The sequence below is a fragment of the Lissotriton helveticus genome, chromosome 11 (genome assembly GCF_964261635.1).
Source record: "Lissotriton helveticus chromosome 11, aLisHel1.1, whole genome shotgun sequence".
Classification (NCBI taxonomy): Eukaryota; Metazoa; Chordata; class Amphibia; order Caudata; family Salamandridae; genus Lissotriton; species Lissotriton helveticus.
The window spans coordinates 778826118-778845528 of NC_136072.1; the positions used below are offsets into that span (position 1 = coordinate 778826118).

General features: G+C 44.4%; 1 protein-coding gene across 1 annotated transcript in view; it reads right to left on the reverse strand.

Moving 5' to 3' along the window:
* LOC144791167 (pyroglutamylated RF-amide peptide receptor-like) overlaps positions 1–18667 on the reverse strand; it is a 1198913-nt gene extending 1180246 nt beyond the window's left edge. Inside the window, exon 1 of the mRNA XM_078665819.1 lies at positions 18325–18667. Coding sequence (XP_078521945.1) covers positions 18325–18667 — 343 coding nt within the window. The remainder of the gene's footprint in view (positions 1–18324) is intronic.
* Positions 18668–19411: the final 744 nt, after the last annotated feature.

The following is a 19411-nucleotide window of genomic DNA, read 5'->3' on the forward strand; positions in this document are numbered from 1 at the left end:
TCTATGCAAATGCGACAGTCAAGAGCAAGTCCACAACAGTCATTGACAGTAAGATCAATTAGAGGGTCCCGTGGAAACTTCACGTTTGCCAAATGAAACTCCAACAAATACCAAACAAAACCAAAAAGATATGTAGTGCAACTACCTATGGAGGGGGCCAACACCGTTGTATGGGTGACATAGCGATTAGCCATCAACTAGAGCTTAAACACCTTACATGGGCATTGTAACAAGTATACAGAATAGCGGTAGAGAAACCCGCTGAAATGTGAGTACAGCAGCATAAAAAGGGGGGGGGGTACCTAATATACACAGACAAGGACAATGGGCAAGTATTAAATGGCATTATTTAAACCACAACACAACCCACCAATGTGGGAGCACAGCAGTGAAAAAAGATACATTGCCTTTGAACAATTGGGCAACAGCTATTTCACACCCTTGTTGGACAAAAAGGAGAATGAAAAGATAAATAGGGAAAGGAACGAAGTAGGGTGAATTAAGGGGAGGACGAAGGAAGAGGGTGCAGTGGGAAAGAAGATGAGAGGAGAGGAAGACAGAAGAGGAGAACTCAGCGCCAAAGTTATCTAATACAATCACCCAATGCTGCATCATGGGTAATACAGCATCTCCAGTCTCAGTAGTTGTTCGTTCACTATATCTGCAGTCTGTGGTGTCACTGGTGGAAAAATAGCCATACTGCAGATCGAGTCCATGTTTGAGGCATAACTCACCAAGGAGTTGTAGGAAGGTGGATGGTATTGCGATCGCATTAAGGACATTGTTGCCAAGACAGCTCTATGACCTTCCAAGGCCTGCTGCAGCAATGGTATCGCCACAGAGGATCTTGGCCTGGTTGCTCTGCGCCGCTGCCATTGAAGGGGTGCAGTGTATTCTTCTGAGGGAGGTCTGACGAGGAAGGGCATTGCACATTGGGGTATTGTTGCTCGAGCCAGTCCCACACTGCAGGTGGTGATTCAAAGAATATGGTGGTTTGATTGTGTAGTACTTTCAGTTTAGCTTGATATATTAAGGTATATGTGAGTACCTTAACTTGTAATTGACGCTTGTCTGCCTGGAAGGAAGCTCGGCGATTCTGCTCTTCACGTGTGTAATCAGGGAACAGTGATATCATGGCATTATCCATTGCTTTGGGGGCCTTTGCTCTGGCTTTTTGAAGGAGCATATCATGGTCTCTGTAGTTGAGGATTCGTGCAATCATGGGACGTGGAGGTGCTCCGGGTGGGGGTCGCCTGGTCAGCACCCTATGGATGCACTCCACAGTGAACAGGGCAGAGAGCCCTTGGGGGGCTATGGTCGATTGGAGCCATTGCTCAATAAACAGCATGGGGTTGGTGCTCTCCACTCCCTCCGGCATTCCCACTATGTGCACTTTAATTCGACATGTGCAGCCCTCTCTTGCATCACTGTCCCCAGTTTCTGAAGTTCTGTGATCATAGTAGAATGTGAGGCCTGTTGGGGGGGCAGCCAGGCCAATGTATTTTCATGCTGTCTGCACTTTCTCTGAGAGGTTATGGTTATCATCTCATAAAGGTCCTCAATACAATGTTTGATGGCAAATCTAGAATCTCAGACTTCCTGTAAAATTATGTCCAGTTTAGCTTTGGGGAGGAGGGGCAGGTCTGCGGGTGGAATGCAGTCCTCAGTGGTATGAATAGAGGTATCATCAGAGTTACTATGCTATGACACGCTCTTGTGCTGCAGGGCCAGTTTGGCATTTTAATGTGCCCCATTGTATTGCCCAGTGGGGTTGGAGTAAGCATCCAGCAATATGGAGATAGTATCTTGAGGCAATATTGCAGGGGGCTGGAGAGCACTGGGTAATAGTACAGCAATCATGGGTGCCGGGGTAGTCTCAAGTATTGTGCAGCCGGCAGCAACCTTTGTACGGATGTCCCGACATACAGATCAGTACTCAGGTCTTGTTGTGCTATGCACCATTTGTTGCCGTCTCAGGCGCAGTCCGCGCAGACCCAGGCAGCAGAGATGTAATGGTGCCGTAGAACAGATGATCTTGAGGCATGAGTTTAAACTGCAGGGCACATACCAAGGAGAACTCCAGGGACCACTTCAAGCAAGTTGTCCCCTCAGGTAAGCAATGTTTGGCGTGGAATGTGCCACTTAGCCCCCGGGGGTTATGAGCGCTTAGGAGGTAAATTACCGCATTGTACCTACACTGCCCTGAGTCACAATGAATCAGTGAGGTTCGGAGGTGGGGGCAGGGAGGTGAAAAACTCCCTCAGATCAACTTCTCTGTGCTGGCTCCCACTTTGCAGCTCCAGGATGTTCACCCGCTGGTATCAGGCAAGCATACGCAGTGCGGGGTCTTCCATAGCTGAGGCGCTGGATTCCTTCACCCCAGACATGTACAGTAGTCCAGGGCCATGAGGACTCGCAGCCAGGATGACATCACACGGCTGATCACAGCCACTGTGGGTGAAAGGGCCGCAACAGCACCCGCACCTCTTACCGTCGCCACACAGCAGATGAGGGGGAAAGCAGAAAGACAAGCCCAGGTTCCATGAATGCCCCAGCTGCGGGTGACACAGACGTACCTCCAGTGGCGTCCATGCGTTCTCCGGGTCTAGATGAAGTGGGGTCAGTGAGAATGTCTATCTTGATATCAGTCTTGTCATGTGCTAGGCCCAAGGTGAGGTGTATGAAGTCTAGACTACTGAAGAAGTCAATAATAGGGTCTCCATACATTTTATGTTATGATCTTTGGGGAGATTAACTTCTTCCGTGCTCGTGTTGGCCAACGGCCGACGCGAGCACTACCTCGTGGGTGCTGCGCACGACCGTTGGCCGACGCAGCCCCACCCGCGCAATAGAACGCCAGCACCGTGGCGGAATGCCTGCCGCGGTAAATGGGTTAAGACCAGAGGAAGGCACTGGGAGGATGAGCAGTGGGGACTGAAGTGATGAATTAGGCAATTTGTTTTCTGAAGTCTTTGTTGTAGACTGAAAGAAAATAAATGATGCGAAGTGTGGTGAGGAGGTAAGAGGAGGAATGAGCATGAAAGTACTTGAAATGGAGAGACTGGGGATTTGGAGGAAGGTACAAAGGCAAGTAGACTTGAGAATTTGGGCTCCCCAACCCCGCTTTGTTGTGAGTGATGGAAGTTTGGAAGTGACTGCTCGACATGTGGAATGTTGCAAGAGAGAAAACCTTGCACTATTCTGCTTGTGTTGTTTTCTGTGTGAAAATGAAACTTGCACTGCAGCAGCCTATGCTATGCTGTGGGGAAAGTAAGTGTTTGTGTGTTGATGGTCATGTGTGAGTGCGGGTTTGTGTGTATGTGAAACTTGCACCGCTGTTGTCTTCTTTACAGTTTGGGTAGCTTAACCTTGCATGGCTACTGTCAGCATTGTACAGTATCTGGTCGGTGCTTGAGGAAAGCTTGCACTGCTACTGCTTGTGCAGTACTGTGTGCCAGAGGGAGGTCTGCTCTAAAGCTAACAGTGATGTGCTGTTCATGATGCACAATGGGGGTGCGGGGGTTGGGAAGCTTGTGCTGCTCTTCTGCTTTCTGCACTGTGTGTAAGTTAATTGTGCATGCCCACTGCAAGTACAGTACTGTATCTGTCCTGTGTGAGCTAAGACTGTGCACTTCCAAATTAATGTGTGGTTACTGCTCTGTGTGAGGGAGTTACCTGGGTGTATGAGGGAGGAAGCTTGTGCTGCTGCTAACCGGAATGTTGCTGCAGGAGACCTCTGCTTGCATACCTGCTCCCATTACTGCACTGTGCCTGGCCTGTGTGAGGGAAGCTGGCATGGTTGCTGCTTTTATGCACCAGTACAATGTGTAAGGGAAAACGCTCTGCTGCTTCTGGGGTTTACAAGTTCTATGTCTGAGAGACGTTTGATCTGTGATGGGTGTGGTGAACACCTGCTACATTTACCTTGCTGTATTTGTTCTGTAGCAGTGATTAGTACCAGCCATCTTGCAGCTACCTGCACTGTATGTTGGATGCTTGCAGTGGTGCATCTACCCATGCTGTACCTGCTCTGTACACGTGATCAGTGCTTATCTGTGCTGTATTGCTTACCCATACTTTATTGGTTCTGTATGAGTGATAGACAATTGTTAAGATGTGACTACCCATGCCTAATCTGTTCTACATGAGTGATGGAAGATGTGCAGCTTGCAGTCGGTGTTGTATCAATTTGATGAGAGTGAAAGAAGTTTGCCCAGATGCGGCTGCCCATACTGTATTTGTGCTATGGGAGTGATGGAAGCTCCATGTGCTGTATATGTACCTGTGTCATGAATGTTTGCATTAGGGTGACTAACTGGCGTAGGCGCAAATTCAGGAAAGTGACTGTGAAAATTCAGGATAGTGGATCAAAATTCAGGACAAAGATTCAGGACAGAAGATCGAAATTCAGGACAAAAATCTGGGACAAAAGGTACGTTTTACAGACACATCAGAGGAGGTCGCACAGTAGTATATAAGTAAGTAAATAGACAACCAAAATAAGTTTATATTAGGTTGAGAAAATAGTGCACTTCACTTTTTGGTATCCGTGCAACGTTGAGCAACTGTGCAGGTCTTTTTGTGATATTTCCTGTGATCATGATCTATTTATATGGTTACTGCACTAGACTTGTCCAGTATGATATTTTGTTTATAGTTCATGGTCCTGAGCAGGCATGCTTAGTGAGAGAAGGGGTCGGGAAGATCTGCTCAGATGGACTTTGTCACTAGCATCTGGTTTAGGGGCTGGGACAGTACTGGGTGATGGATAAGACCCATAGTGGACAGGTCTTGTGTGAGGATAAGAGCATTAAGCAAGAAAACAGAGTTATTAACCTGTCTGCATGGGCTATAATTGATGGCACACTGCTGAGTGTTGTGGTATTATTGTGGGCCAGAACGGTTAGATAGGAGTTGACATTACTAAATAATGCCCTTGCTAGCCATATATTAGCCCTCCTTATTTTACGTGTATATGGAAAATACTATACTGATTGGGCCATTTCATTTCTATGAACTGTAAACTGCAGATCCTCATTGATGCACAGAGGTGTGCTGCAGACTAGAAACTGTATACGTTGTTAAGGCATTACTGTAGTACTACTGAGGAAATCAACCTGCCTATATATAGGATATATATAATGCCCAAGTCGGGTCAAACAATATTAGACAACACGGGGCTGACAGGGGGCATAATCAGAATAATTCCAAGGATAACATCATTACAAAATGTATATTTGTTATTATTGTCATTCTTATAATTCATTACATTTTGTCAAAGTTCACAGAATGAAACACATAAAAATACATAATAAACAACATATGCATATGGGTCCCACACAGAGCATTCAATCAAACAACACTCAGTAGTAGTGTAGTTGTTTTTTCCCCTGCTTCACCTGCCTATCATTCACCTTCAGGGGTCCCCCTTCTGATTGGTGAGGCATTGCTCTAGGTCAGAAGAAGGCACTGCCTTTAAATGCAGAACATTTTCCAGTGAAATGGCAGCAAAACCAACATGCAGTTTTACTGATAAAACTATGTAGTGCACAAACAGTAATGTGCCGAAATGTGGTTTCCGCAAAGATGAATCATTTGAACATCACCAAGTAAAGTGTCTTGATTGTGTTGACCCAATTAAAACTCTGGGGCATATTTACAAGCCCCTAACACCACAGGAATGTCACTTTTAGTGACGTTCCTATGGCGATATGTATTTCGCCTTATTTACAAGGCTGCATTAAGCCACTGAATGTGACTTAATGCAGCCTTGCAAATAAGGAACCCTTTCACGTTGTACTTAGCATGAAAAGGGAGGGCAATGGGTATTGCGGTTGGCGTTCCACTTCAACACCCATTGATTTTGACATTGATAGCCCTCCAACAAGGCTCCTCCAAAAAAGCAGCATGTTGTGCCCATGGCCTATGCAGGGGAAGGCACGCCACATGCTGTAATTACACAAGGACCCATTGCAAGGGAGTAGCCAGAAAACTATTATACCCCCGCTTTATATGGCACTAAATAAAGGGGAATCAAAGTGAGCGATCTTGGACTTTCCTTTTGAATTCAGTGAAAATGGTTCCCCTGATGAAAATTTGCATAAAATAATGCAAAATTATGTTTTTTACAGCAGGAGAGAAACTTGGTTAAAAACTGCATCAACCTATATTGGCGTCTTTCATTTATTCTGCTCGTCTTTTCATTTACTTTCTTTCCTTATGTTCTTCTTTCATCCTGTCCTTTCTATCCACCTTTGTTCTCCATTTGCTCTACTTTCTTCTTTATATCCTCCATGTATTCCTCTTTCCCTCTTTCTGCATGTGCATACCTTTATTTAGTCTCTCAGTCTCTCTCTATTGTTTAAATTCATATTTCATTTTCTTTTAATATTGCCATATTTCACATTCATTTTTTGTTTCTTTTTTCATCCTCTTGTCCTTCCTTTTATTGTTAAATCAAAATCTTTCTCTTATATCTTTCCAGATTTCTTTCATTATTTTCATTCTATTCTTCGTTTGCTTTTTAACTCCATTTGAATTGTACTTCTTTCGGATTTACCATTATAATAATTTCTCTTTCTGTCGCCGCTTTTGGCTACTTTGGCACCCTTTAGCCTCCTCCCCACAGCTGCATCACGGTGATTATTCTGCTGTGTGTATTTGTTATTCCGTCTTATGCTAACCTGAGAGCCACAGATCAAAGTCAAAAAGGGCCAAGAAACACTGTTATCTGACCCAGTGACACCCCTACTTAGGGTGATATAGGGGTGCTTTACTACGCCTTTGGCCAGTTGTCATTCTTTATGTGATAATCAGCCAAAGTCAGAATGACAATGGGCCTGTCTACAGACTTAGCGAGATAGGAGAGGGGCTGCTGCAGCGACTAGAGCAAAAGTGAAGTGTGAGCTGGCTCTTATTATCGCAGGGCAACTGCACAGCTTGCTGCCATGCCCAAAATTACAGACAAATGGTGTCCGTGAAAGAAATCCTCACGGACAGCAGACAAGAGGCCCAAATAACTGGCAGTCCATGAAATATATGGACGTTTGGTCACCCTAGTTTGTATTGCTCTAGATGTCCCTGTTGTATTTGTTATATATGAGTCATAAAAGCTTGTGCAGTTGCCAGTTCTGTATCTATTTGATATGAGTAAAAGAAGTGTGCCCAGATGCGGCTGCCCATATTGTATTTGTGCTATGGGAGTGATGGAAGCTGGCGCTGCTGCAGCTCCATGTGCTGTGTATGTACCTGTGTCACAAAAGTTTACATTGCTCCAGATGTCCCTGTTGTATTTGTTATACATGAGTCATAAGAGTTTGTGCAGCTGCAGCTGCCACTGCTGTATCTATTTGATGAGATTAAAAGAAGTTTTCCCGATGTGGCTGGCCATAGTGTATTTGTGCTATGGGAGTGATGGAAGCTGGCGCTGCCGCAGCTCCATGTGCTGTATATGTACCTGTGTCACAAAAGGTTACATTGCTCCAGATGTCACTGTTGTATTTGTTATATATGAGTCATAAAACGTGTGCTGCTGTATCTGATTGATATGAGTGACAGAAGTTTGCACAGCTGCAGTTGCCGGTGTGTACCTGGGGGTGTGAGTGATGGAACATTGCACAGCTGCAGCTGTCTGTACTCTATCTCATCACCATTAAAAATGGACATTTGCTCTGCTGTTGCTGCCTGTGTTGTATCCGTTCTTTCTTAATAATATACATTGCTCTGCTGTAGTTGCCTGTGTGGTATCTGTTAGGTGGGTGATGGACATTTACACTGCTGTAGAAACAGCCTGTGCTCAATCTGTTTAATGGATCACTGAAAGAATATCGACTGAAAGAATATCGACTACCCAAAATATCGTTGAGAAAATATCGACAGTCAAAATATCGAGTTTCTATCTACAAACAGGTAAGTACAAAAATATCGAGTACAAAATATCGTTTACAAAAATATTGTTGTTAAAAATATCGACTTTACTAAAAACAATGTTTAATTACATTAATATAAAAAATTAATTACTAAAATATAATTAACAATACTTAAAATAACTTTTAATAATTAAATAATTAATGAAAATAAAAAAATATATTTTTTTTAATCATATTTCTTAAAACATATATATATAGTAACAAAATTTAATTAAATAATAGGCAATATTGTATATGTACCCCAAAAACCCAAAACTGACCCTGAACCCTAAAAATACCCCTTTACCCAAAAACTGAAAACTGACCCTGAACCCTAAAAATACCCCTTTACCCAAAAACTGAAACCTGACCCTGAACCCTAAAAATACCCCTTTACCCAAAAACTGAAAACTGACCCTGAACCCTAAAAATACCCCTTTGCCCAAAAACTGAAAACTGACCCTGAACTCTAAAAATACCCCTTTACCCAAAAACTGAAAACTGACCCTGAACCCTAAAAATACCCCTTTGCCCAAAAACTGAAAACTGACCCTGAACCCTAAAAATACCCCTTTACCCAAAAACTGAAAACTGACCCTGAACCCTAAAAATACCCCTTTACCGAAAAACTGAAAACTGACCCTGAACCCTAAAAATACCCCTTTACCCAAAAACTGAAAACTGACCCTGAACCCTAAAAATACCCCTTTAATTTAACATAATTAGCAATTAATCAATTACATTAAATTAATTACCAATTAAATTGTAAATAATTAACATATATTATTTAATTACCAATTAATTAATTATTACTACCAATTAATAAATTTACATATTTAATTTATTATAATTAAATTACTTCCCACCCTATTCCCCTATAAACCCACAACCCGCTACAGAAAATACATTATTTTAATTTACATAATTAGCAATTAATCAATTAAATTAAATTAATTACCAATTAAATTGTAAATAATTAACATAATTATTTAATTACCAATTAATTAATTATTACTACCAATTAATAAATTTACATATTTAATTTATTATAATTAAATTACTTCCCACCCTATTCCCCTATAAACCCACAACCCGCTACAGAATAAAATTACACAATAATTTAAAAAAATTATTAATTCAAAATAATTATTTAAAAAAATGACACTTTTCACATATATTATAACATAAAAACACTATAAATAATTAAATATTATTGAAAAAACTATATTGTTTACTATCTACATTATATACTTGGATATTTTCACCGTCTATATTATTTACAGTCGATAATACTTCACTTACCTTAAAAACGATATTTTGACTGTCGATATTCTGTCTAGTCAATATTTTCTCCAAACGATATTTAAAACTCGATATTCTTTCCAGTCGATATTTTGGAGTCGATATTATGTCTGTGCACCCTGTTTAATGTAAGCAATGGATGCTTGCCCTGCTTCAGCTGCCTGTCCTGTATATACTTTATGTCAGTGATACAAGCTTGCAGAACTGGAGATGTAGGTGCTGTGTCTGTTTTAGGTGAGTGATGGAAGGCTTCATCGCTGGAGCTAGCTGTACTGTAACAGTTCAAGATGAATGATGGACATTTGCCCTGCTGGAGCTGTGAGTGATGGATGCTTGGACTTTTATAGCTGCTCCTGCCGTGTCTATTCTCTGTGAGTGATGGACACGTGTGCTGCCGCAGCTGTGTATATTCTATCTCAATCTGTTGTAAACACAACAAAAGCCCTACCAGGTTCATCAAAGATTGAACAAGAGTTTAAAAAATGTAGGAGATAGTGTCGAATGCTATCTAATGGCAATATTTCTCACGTTCAACATTTTTTAAGGAGACCATGTTTGTTGTAAATATTATAGAAACAATGAAAAATGATAATCATAAACTATTCACATGAGGCCTACATGTAACTATAGAGCACTGCGAATGAGGTGATCACACAGTACAGGTGACAAAGACAACAAACCAAGACAGTCCGGTAAAGTGATCTGAAACAAGGTAGTAGACAAAAGTGGCCAACCAAATTTAATTTGAAAATAATTCCATGGACCATGTATAAGTATAATAAGTTGACAACAGTCAGATCCGCTCATATATAGCCATCATAATTTCAGTGAAGTCTTTTTGCCACATATTGTTGATAGCGTTTCGATCCATATAAGACAGTTTCAGGGTCACTGTCAGGACAAGATGTTATTCAGAGCACACAGGAGAACACAGATTTCCAATGAGGGTGTAGATGTAAAATTAAGTCAATCTGCAAGTGCAGCAATTTTGGAGTGCAAGGCTCGTGCAAGTCAGGAAGTGTGTTCTATGAAGATGGATGCAATCAATCTAGTTGGGGATATTAGGCAAGAAGAAGGAGGGCGACCAAGGCTGAATGATTAAGGGTTCCAAATGGTCTGCCAGGCTGGTTGAATAAAAATATTTGCAACAAACATGGTCTCCTTTAAAATAGTGTATTTGAGCGATGTCTTGCTATTTGAAAGTATTCAGCTCTATTGCTTAAGTTTATCAAATTCTTGTTGGATCTTTAGTGGTACCTAGTAGGACTTTTGATTGTGTTTATAATATAACATTCCCTGTCCTTCTTAGGTTTAAGGGGAGCTCCTGTTGTGGACACAGTATTTCTATCTGTGTCATGAAAGTTTGAGCTGCTACAGATGTTCTTGTTGTATTTCTTCTACATGAGTGATAGAAGCTTGCGTTGCTTCAACTGCCTTTGCTGTATCAGTTCTATGTGAGTTGAGTGATGGGTGTTAGCGTGCTGCTGCTACCTATGCAGTATGTGTCTTATGTGAGTGATTGAAGCTTGCACGGCTGCAGCTGCCTGTACTGCTCCTGTTCTATGTGAGAGATTGAAGTTTGTGCTGCTCCAGCTGCCTGTGCCGTATCTGTTCTGTATAAGTGATGGGCAAATGTGCGCTGAAGTTGCCTATGATGCATGTGTCTTATGTGCATGATGGAAGCTTGCACAATGATGGCTGCCTGTCATCCACCTGTCCTATGTGAGTGATTGAAGCTTGCACTACTAACACGCCCTGTATTTTATCTGTTCTACGCAAGTGATGGAAGCTTGCACTGCTGTGGCACATGTTGTACCTGGTTTGTTTGTAAGAAAAGCCTGCATTGCTGCTACCCAAACTGCATTTGCTCTGTGTGTGTGAGGGAAGCTTGCACTGTTGGTTTCCAATGCTCTCAATCCATTACTTTTGCAGTAGAAGGCTTTGGCATTCTACTGATAACACTGTTTCTCATATTTCATTAGAGAGTTTACTCTGAGTCCAAACACCCATCAGGATTTGCCCCTTCTCTTCCATAATTTATAACCCAGAAGCCAGGTCTGGTAGCTCAGTGGACTGATGCATCCTCTGCAGGGGCCTGTGTTTGACCTCATGGTCACATGTACAAATCCCGGTGGGACAACTCAGTCTATCATCCATTTGAGTTCGATAAAATGAGTACCATTGAGTTGGTTAGCAATAAACATCTGCTATTCAGCCCCAAAATGCCTACGGGTGAGCGTGCGCTTTACAAATACACGTGTTATGTTATAACCCCTTTGGGTACCAGCGTTGGGATGGGTGAGGTGTAAGTATAAAATAACCAGTTATTCTCATGAGAGTATTTGCGCCCCCAGACTTTACCCTTGGGTTGTGAGAGGTGGTAAAGAGAAAAACTGCAGACCCTATCGAACTTATACACCTGTAATATCCTACTAACCATTGACAATTATAGATCCCATTCCATGGGCGAGGCCAGTCCAGAACATACAACCTCATTATTGGTCTTCGCAGCCACAGGAGGGGCTATGGGACCATTCACAGAATCCTTGAAAAGCCATTATCCAAGGGATCAAAGGCATCAAGCCTGCATAGATGGACGAATTGAAAACCTGAGTCTAGGTCCCCAAGTGAACATGTCTTTATTGGGAAACATCCTTTACGACGCAACTTTTACCACGCAGTGCCTTTACAACGCAGGTTTTTCAACGCAAGTCATTACAACGAATTGCGCTGGGGGGCGCTCTAGGATAGGTAATAGTTTAATTTACTATCCAACACCTTCCCTACTATCCACGGGGACTGGAGTTGTAATAGTAAATTAAACTATTCACTATCCAGCACCCCCCAACGCAAGTCGTTGTAACGACTTGCGTTGAAAAACCTGCGTTGTAAAGGCATGCGTACTAAAAGCATGCGTTGTAACAACGTACATCCATCTTTATTATACAAAAAGGGTTATAAACGGTGTTACAAGCCCTAAGAGTACACTAGATGAATCGAATTTGACAGAAGCAGGTCGGGGGTGATCCATCGGCAACTGCTCCATCTTTGGTGGAGTTTGCTCAAAAGTCCGGTATTTTGGCTTCAACCACACTGAATCCATCCCTCGTTTTGACGTCTCCAATGGATCCCTTACTCACCCCCGACAGGTGGCAAGAAGGGAGCACGTGATCAATGGGACTATTCTAAAGCCGAGTCTGGGGCTCAGTGGGTTAATGCATTCACTGCAGATTTAACTCCACGGTCACAGTTTTGAATTCTGGTGAGAGAGTGTGAGTTTGGTACAGCAGACATTTGCCATCTGTCCTTAGTGCCAAGAAACCCATTATATGGGTGAATGAGAGCTCTACAAGAGTACCAGCTGTAAATTAGACAATAGTTATGTGTCAGTAGCATTAAGAGACCCGATGCATCTGTGGCACTTAATTCTAGCCTTCTAGTTATAGAAAGGCCAATTGGAATTATGCTGTAGTGGAAAGACAAATTATGTGGAAGTGTTGTCTAAATTATGTGGCAAGAAAATAGATATTGCAATAATTCTGCAACAGAATTTTAATGAACAAAACAGCTCTGTAGAACAAAATGAAACATGTCATGCTTACTTGGTACTTATCTCACAAGCAGGTACTTTAGGATGCCAGGCATTGGACCTTAACTGCTGCAGAGGAAGGCTCTTCTCCGAATCCATTAAATGGGGACGTTTGCACTATCAGGGCAAAATTGCCTCCTTTTTAAATGGTTGATTACAGCAATCAGCAACTGAAGAGGGGCAGTTTACTTATGTAATGTGTTGGCATGGCAATGCACACCACGTGTAGTAATTGTACTAACTTTTCACCTGTTTGAGCGAGAAACAGTGTTTCCTGAAATCTGCAAATTATGTGTCTGCCGATTGATTATGTGATGTATGTGACAAACTCATATTTTAGCAGGAAAAGCATCTGCGCACAATCACATTTTCCAGTGGTGCTGGTTACAGATTACTGTTGTGGGAGAACACAGTAAATCAGTACGTTGTTCCCTGTCTCCAGGAAATGTCTCCAAAAATGAAAAATGGTCGTGAACAATTCAGTAATCTGTCTTCTGTGACACAATCTACTGTGACACCCACAGTGGTTTCAAACGAACTTCATATCTGTGTGCACTGTGAATAGTTCGCCCATATTATATACACTGCCAGTTTGTACCAAATTAAAAAAAATACTAATGAAACAGCTGTACATAAATCATCCCTTTTCCTTTAAGCACAGAGTTATCCTTAATCTGAGACTAAAATATGTGTGAACAGTGTGGCCGTTCTCTAGGTCTTTTGCTGCAGAAAAAGCTGGCCCAACAAGCATGGGATGGAGTCGGAGCCTCTATCGACTAATCGACCTCTTTGACAGTCAGGAAGTGATGGATTAAAAGGAGTTGTGATCTAGAGGTTAAAGGCGTTCTCCCAAAATATTGAGTTTCGCATTGACCTATATCGACTACCACTGTATCGTAAAGGTAAGTATAAATAGGCAAGTGCATATGTACCAAACCTATCTTCGCATATATAAATGTATATAAATGTGAGTGCCTATAGAGGCAGTATAGATGTATAGCTGTGCCTGGTGGCTTAGTGAACTAATGTGTCCACTGTAGGGGCCTGTATTCGACCTCATGGTCACAAGTTCAAATCCCAGTGGGTCCACTAAGCCTCTCATCCTTCCGAAGTCGATAAAATGAGTAACATTGAGTTGGGTAACAATAACCATCTATTATCCAGAGCCGAGAGGCCTATGGGTGAATGTGTGCTTTACAAATACACGTCATGTTATTCCAAACTCCGCATTTAGATACCTTGAAAATATACATAGATCGATGAGGTACGTATATGTGTGCTAAAGCATAAAAAAAATCAGTACTTGCATTTAAATATTTTGGAGTCGATATTTTGTCCTCGATATTTGCTTCCCTCGATATTCTGGCTTCCATATTCAGAGGTCCTCTGTGTCTAAGCTCCCACAAAGGTGAAAGGAGCTAAAATGCCAGTAACCCCCTTCAACAAGCAGTGTTTAAATACTGTGCGGGAGTATGCCTCTGAGTCACAATCCGTGTGTAAAGCACTTGTGAGTGAGAAAACTGAAGTTTGGGTAGAGGGGTGCAGAATGAGCTGTCTGTTGAGTTTTGGTTCGGGTGCCAGCACTTAAATGCTGTGGAATGCTGTGGAAAACACTAACAAAGGTCCAGCCTGTAGCAAATTAGGAACTGCCTGGAGTGACTCAGCTCCAGCAGGTGCATCTCAGCATGTTCTCATGTTCAAGAGAGAGAAGTGTGGCGCCGTGGCCAGAGTGGCTGACTCCTGAGCTCGGGGCTCGCGGTTCGATCGCCATCAGCAGCTCAGCTCAGCATCATGTGATTTTTGGCAATAGCTTACTTAATCTCCCTGACGGCCCCCAGCGCCTGGATACCCTCAGGGGTGATAAGTCTCACTTTACAAATCTGGAATGATTGTTACTATAACATGAGGTGCGTTAGGTCACTTTAGGAGATGCATGAAGCATCTTTGGGATGCTCAGGGTACCCTCCAGATGCTCTTCAGCAAATAAGTTTTAATTTTAGTTCCACGTGAGCAGCATAAAGAAACTTTAGGCAGCTCAAGATCTGCCCCAGTGGAAAACTTTGTGAAGAAAATGAACAATATCTATAAGATGCCTCTGCGATTCATCCCAGCCCTCCTGTTTCACCCGTAAAACACAGGAGTAACCATGCACAACTCTTTGAAGTTGACAGATTCACCCAACAGAGGAGCCTATCCATTGACAAAACCAACACAACACAGCGCCACGTGCCCAATCAGACTCTGATGAGAGATGGAAACCTCATCAACATTTACTAATACAACTCCGGACTACAGAAAGCAATAACAGTGACAGATTGTGCCCCTCACAAATGCCAATAACATCAAATCTGGCAGGACTCTGAGGGCCAAATCCGCAAAGATCCACCGCAGTCATGGTGAAGTCTCTGCAATCGTGGTGGAGGATCCGCAGTAATAGTGCAGGATCCACAGTCATGGTGGAGGATCCGCAGCCATGGTGGATGATCCGCAGTCATGGTGGATGATCCGCAGTCATGGTGGAGGTGCAAGATCCACAGTCATGGTGCAGGATCCACAGTCATGGTGGAGGATCCGCAGTCATGGTGGAGGATCTGCAGTCATGGTGGAGGATCCGCAGTCATGGTGGAGGATCCGCAGTCATGGTGGAGGATTCACAGTCATGGTGCAGGATCCGCAGTCATGGTGGAGGATCCGCAGTCATGGTGGAGGATCTGCAGTCATGGTGCAGGATCCGCAGTCATAGTGGAGGTTCCGCAGTCATGGTGCAGGATCCGCAGTCATGGTGCAGGATCCGCAGTCATGTTGGAGGATCCACAGTCATGGTGCAGGATCCACAGTCATGGTGGAGGATCCGCAGTCATGGTGCAGGATCCACAGTCATGGTGGAGGATCCACAGTCATGTTGGAGGATCCACAGTCATGGTGCAGGATCCACAGTCATGGTGGAGGATCCACAGTCATGTTGGAGGATCCACAGTCATGGTGCAGGATCCGCAGTCATGGTGGAGGATCTGCAGTCATGGTGCAGGATCCGCAGTCATAGTGGAGGTTCCGCAGTCATGGTGCAGGATCCGCAGTCATGGTGCAGGATCCGCAGTCATGTTGGAGGATCCACAGTCATGGTGCAGGATCCACAGTCATGGTGGAGGATCCGCAGTCATGGTGCAGGATCCACAGTCATGGTGGAGGATCCACAGTCATGTTGGAGGATCCACAGTCATGGTGCAGGATCCACAGTCATGGTGGAGGATCCACAGTCATGTTGGAGGATCCGCAGTCATGGTGGAGGATCCGCAGTCATGGTGGAGGATCTGCAGTCATGGTGGAGGATCCGCAGTCATGGTGGAGGATTCACAGTCATGGTGCAGGATCCGCAGTCATGGTGGAGGATCCGCAGTCATGGTGGAGGATCTGCAGTCATGGTGCAGGATCCGCAGTCATAGTGGAGGTTCCGCAGTCATGGTGCAGGATCCGCAGTCATGGTGGAGGATCCGCAGTCATGGTGCAGGATCCGCAGTCATGTTGGAGGATCCACAGTCATGGTGCAGGATCCACAGTCATGGTGGAGGATCCGCAGTCATGGTGCAGGATCCACAGTCATGGTGGAGGATCCACAGTCATGTTGGAGGATCCACAGTCATGGTGCAGGATCCGCAGTCATAGTGGAGGTTCCGCAGTCATGGTGCAGGATCCGCAGTCATGGTGGAGGATCCGCAGTCATGGTGCAGGATCCACAGTCATGGTGCAGGATCCACAGTCATGGTGGAGGATCCGCAGTCATAGTAAAGGATCTACAGTCATGGTGGAGGTTCCGCAGTCATGGTGCAGGATCCACAGTCATAGTGGAGGTTCCGCAGTCATGGTGCAGGATACACAGTCATGGTGGAGGATCCGCAGTCATGGTGCAGGATACACAGTCATGGTGGAGGATCCGCAGTTATGGTGGAGGATCCGCACTTGTAGTGGAATCTCCATACGTTGCTGTGAAGAGAGTGCGCCGTGCGGAGATTGCGCCACACTGCGGAGTCTCTTTGTGAATTGGACCCAGAGATTGCGTGAACTTTTAAATTGCTTAAAGCAAATGTTTGTGAATCTGGAAGATTGTGTGGTTTCTGCCAGTTTCTGAGGGCCTTACTCAGAGATGGATGCTAATATGAATGTAAATGTGACGTTGTGAAGAAAGTGCAAAATCCTTCAGTGGAAGGTTCTCCTGTAGGAGAGGATCCTGCATTGGTCCCATCGCTCTTACAGATTTGATTCTGCCAGAGGACTCTGCACCAGTGCGTAGCATTAAAGGTACTTCCACTAATCGGAGGACTTTCTATTACCACCCAACTATAGATCAGACCCCTCAGCTCTCTGTGACTCTGTTCTCTTATCGGACAGAGCTGGGAGCGAGAAAAACATGCCGAAATTCAGCACACAGCACAATTGAAACTAATTTCAAAGAAGCAGATTTCCTTTATCTGCCAGAGTTGGGGGGACTTAGAAAGAGATCAAAGCCGAGCACAAACACTATATAAACCAGACCCTTCACTTCTCTGTGACAATGTCCTCTTATCTGTCACAGTTGTGAGCACTTAGGAACAGGCGGAAACACAGCATAAAAGCGCTATAAAATCACGTCCATAACCTCGCCACGTCATAATGATTTTATTACCAGTGTTAGCAGCGCTTAGAATCAGGACGAAGCATATCGTGAAGCATTATATAAACCCAGCCCTTAGTCTCTCAGTGGCTAGTATCACTTTCCTGCCAGCGCTTAGAAACAGATCAAAGCCCAACATAAAGCACTATATAAGCCAGACCCTTACGTTCTCTTAAAAACAGACCGAAACACTTCATAAAGCGCTATAAGAGTTAAGTCCATGCTCTCTCCGTGTCATGCTTCTTTTACTGCCAGAATTAGGAGCGCTTAGAAACCGACCGACGCCCAGCATGAAGCACTATATAAACCAGACCCTTAATAACTCAGTAGCTCGTTTTTCTTATCCGTCAGAATTGCAAGCGCTTAGAAACAGAGCAAAGCCCAACGTAAAGCACTATATAAGCAAGACCCTAACTTCTCTATGGCACTGTTCTCTTCTCTGTCACAGCTTTGGGCACTTAAGAACAGACCGAAACACTTGATAAAGCGCTATAAAAGTTAGGTCCAAAACCTCTCCATGTCATGTTTCTTTTACTGTAGAATTAGGAGCGCTTAGAAGCGGACCGAGGCCCAGCCTGACGCACTATATAAACCCGCCCCTTTGTCTCTCAGTGGCTCCTTTCACTCATCTGTCAGAATTGCGAGCGCTTAGAAACAGATCAAAGCCCAACATAAATCACTATATAAACCAATTGCTTAATCACTCTGGGGAAGCTTCTCGTATCCGCTAGAGTTGTGGCCACTTAGAAACAGCCCACGAAGCGCTAGAGGAGTCAGGCTCACAATCTCTCAATGCCCTCGTTTTTTATTGTCAGAGTTAGGAGCGCTTAGAAACAGCTCGAAGCCCAGCGCGCAGCGCTTGACGAGCCCGCACTCACCTCCCAGCCACTCGGAGGAGATGTTCTGGAGCAGGGTGAAGGGGATGCAGAAGAAGGTGACCAGCAGGTCGCTGGCCGCCAGGGAGCAGATGAACATGTTGGTGGCCGTCCGCATGGCCTTCTTGCGCACGATGATGAAGACCACCAGGCTGTTGCCCAGGAGCGCCAGGGCGAAGATGAAGATGTAAAGAACAAGAAAGACCACCTTGGCGCCAGGGGGCAGCTCGGGGATGTAGACCAGTGGCTTGATGCCGTACGCCGCGATGAACTCCTGGCGGGTCATGTTGTGCTCGAGGAGCAGGCGGGTCAGCGCCTCTGGGGTGACGTTCAGCCGGCCGTCCATGGTGGCTCCTGGGGGGTGGCGGTGGGGGAGTCTGGGGGGGTCGTGGCCCGAGTGCTCCTACATGCCGGGGCCATCAATGCCTCCACCAGAGGTGGCCAACTGCTTTCTGCCTGCCGGAACGGTGCTGCATCGGTCGCTACCGCTCTAAAGTCAGGATTGTAGCGCCTAGAAGGTCAGGTAACATTCACAGAAGGTTACCGCGGCTGGACCGGTGTTGGATCGAATACACAGGAGCATCGCCATAGTGCCGGCATGAATTACCCCGCTGCACATGGTCAAACTTCCTCTGACATCTATCGAAAGTCCCTTCTCCGATGTCAACAGTTCTTAGAGCTTCAAAGTGCAGAAGAAAGGCCGTCTGTCAACCCTGTTGATGGTAACTCACGTGGCTTAAGCCTCTTGGGCTCTCACATTATACTATCGCCATTAAATCTAGAAGACGTGGTCAATCTTTCTTCTATACAACTTCTTCCAGTGCTCTAACGATACTCGCCGGAATAATAGCGCCTAGAAGCTCAATCAAAAGTTCAATCCATTCTGGACCGTATTTCGTCACGTGTCATCGGTAACTCCTTGACAGGGTGACTATCCTTCGTCGTTCTCCCGGTCCGTCAATGCTTCGCCTGCTTCACGCTCAACTTTATAGTGCTTAGATGTCCCGTGATCTTTACGTGTCCACGCCTCGTTAAGATTTTACTACGGGAACCTGTGAAGTGCGCTCGAGAAATGCACGTGTTCACTCAC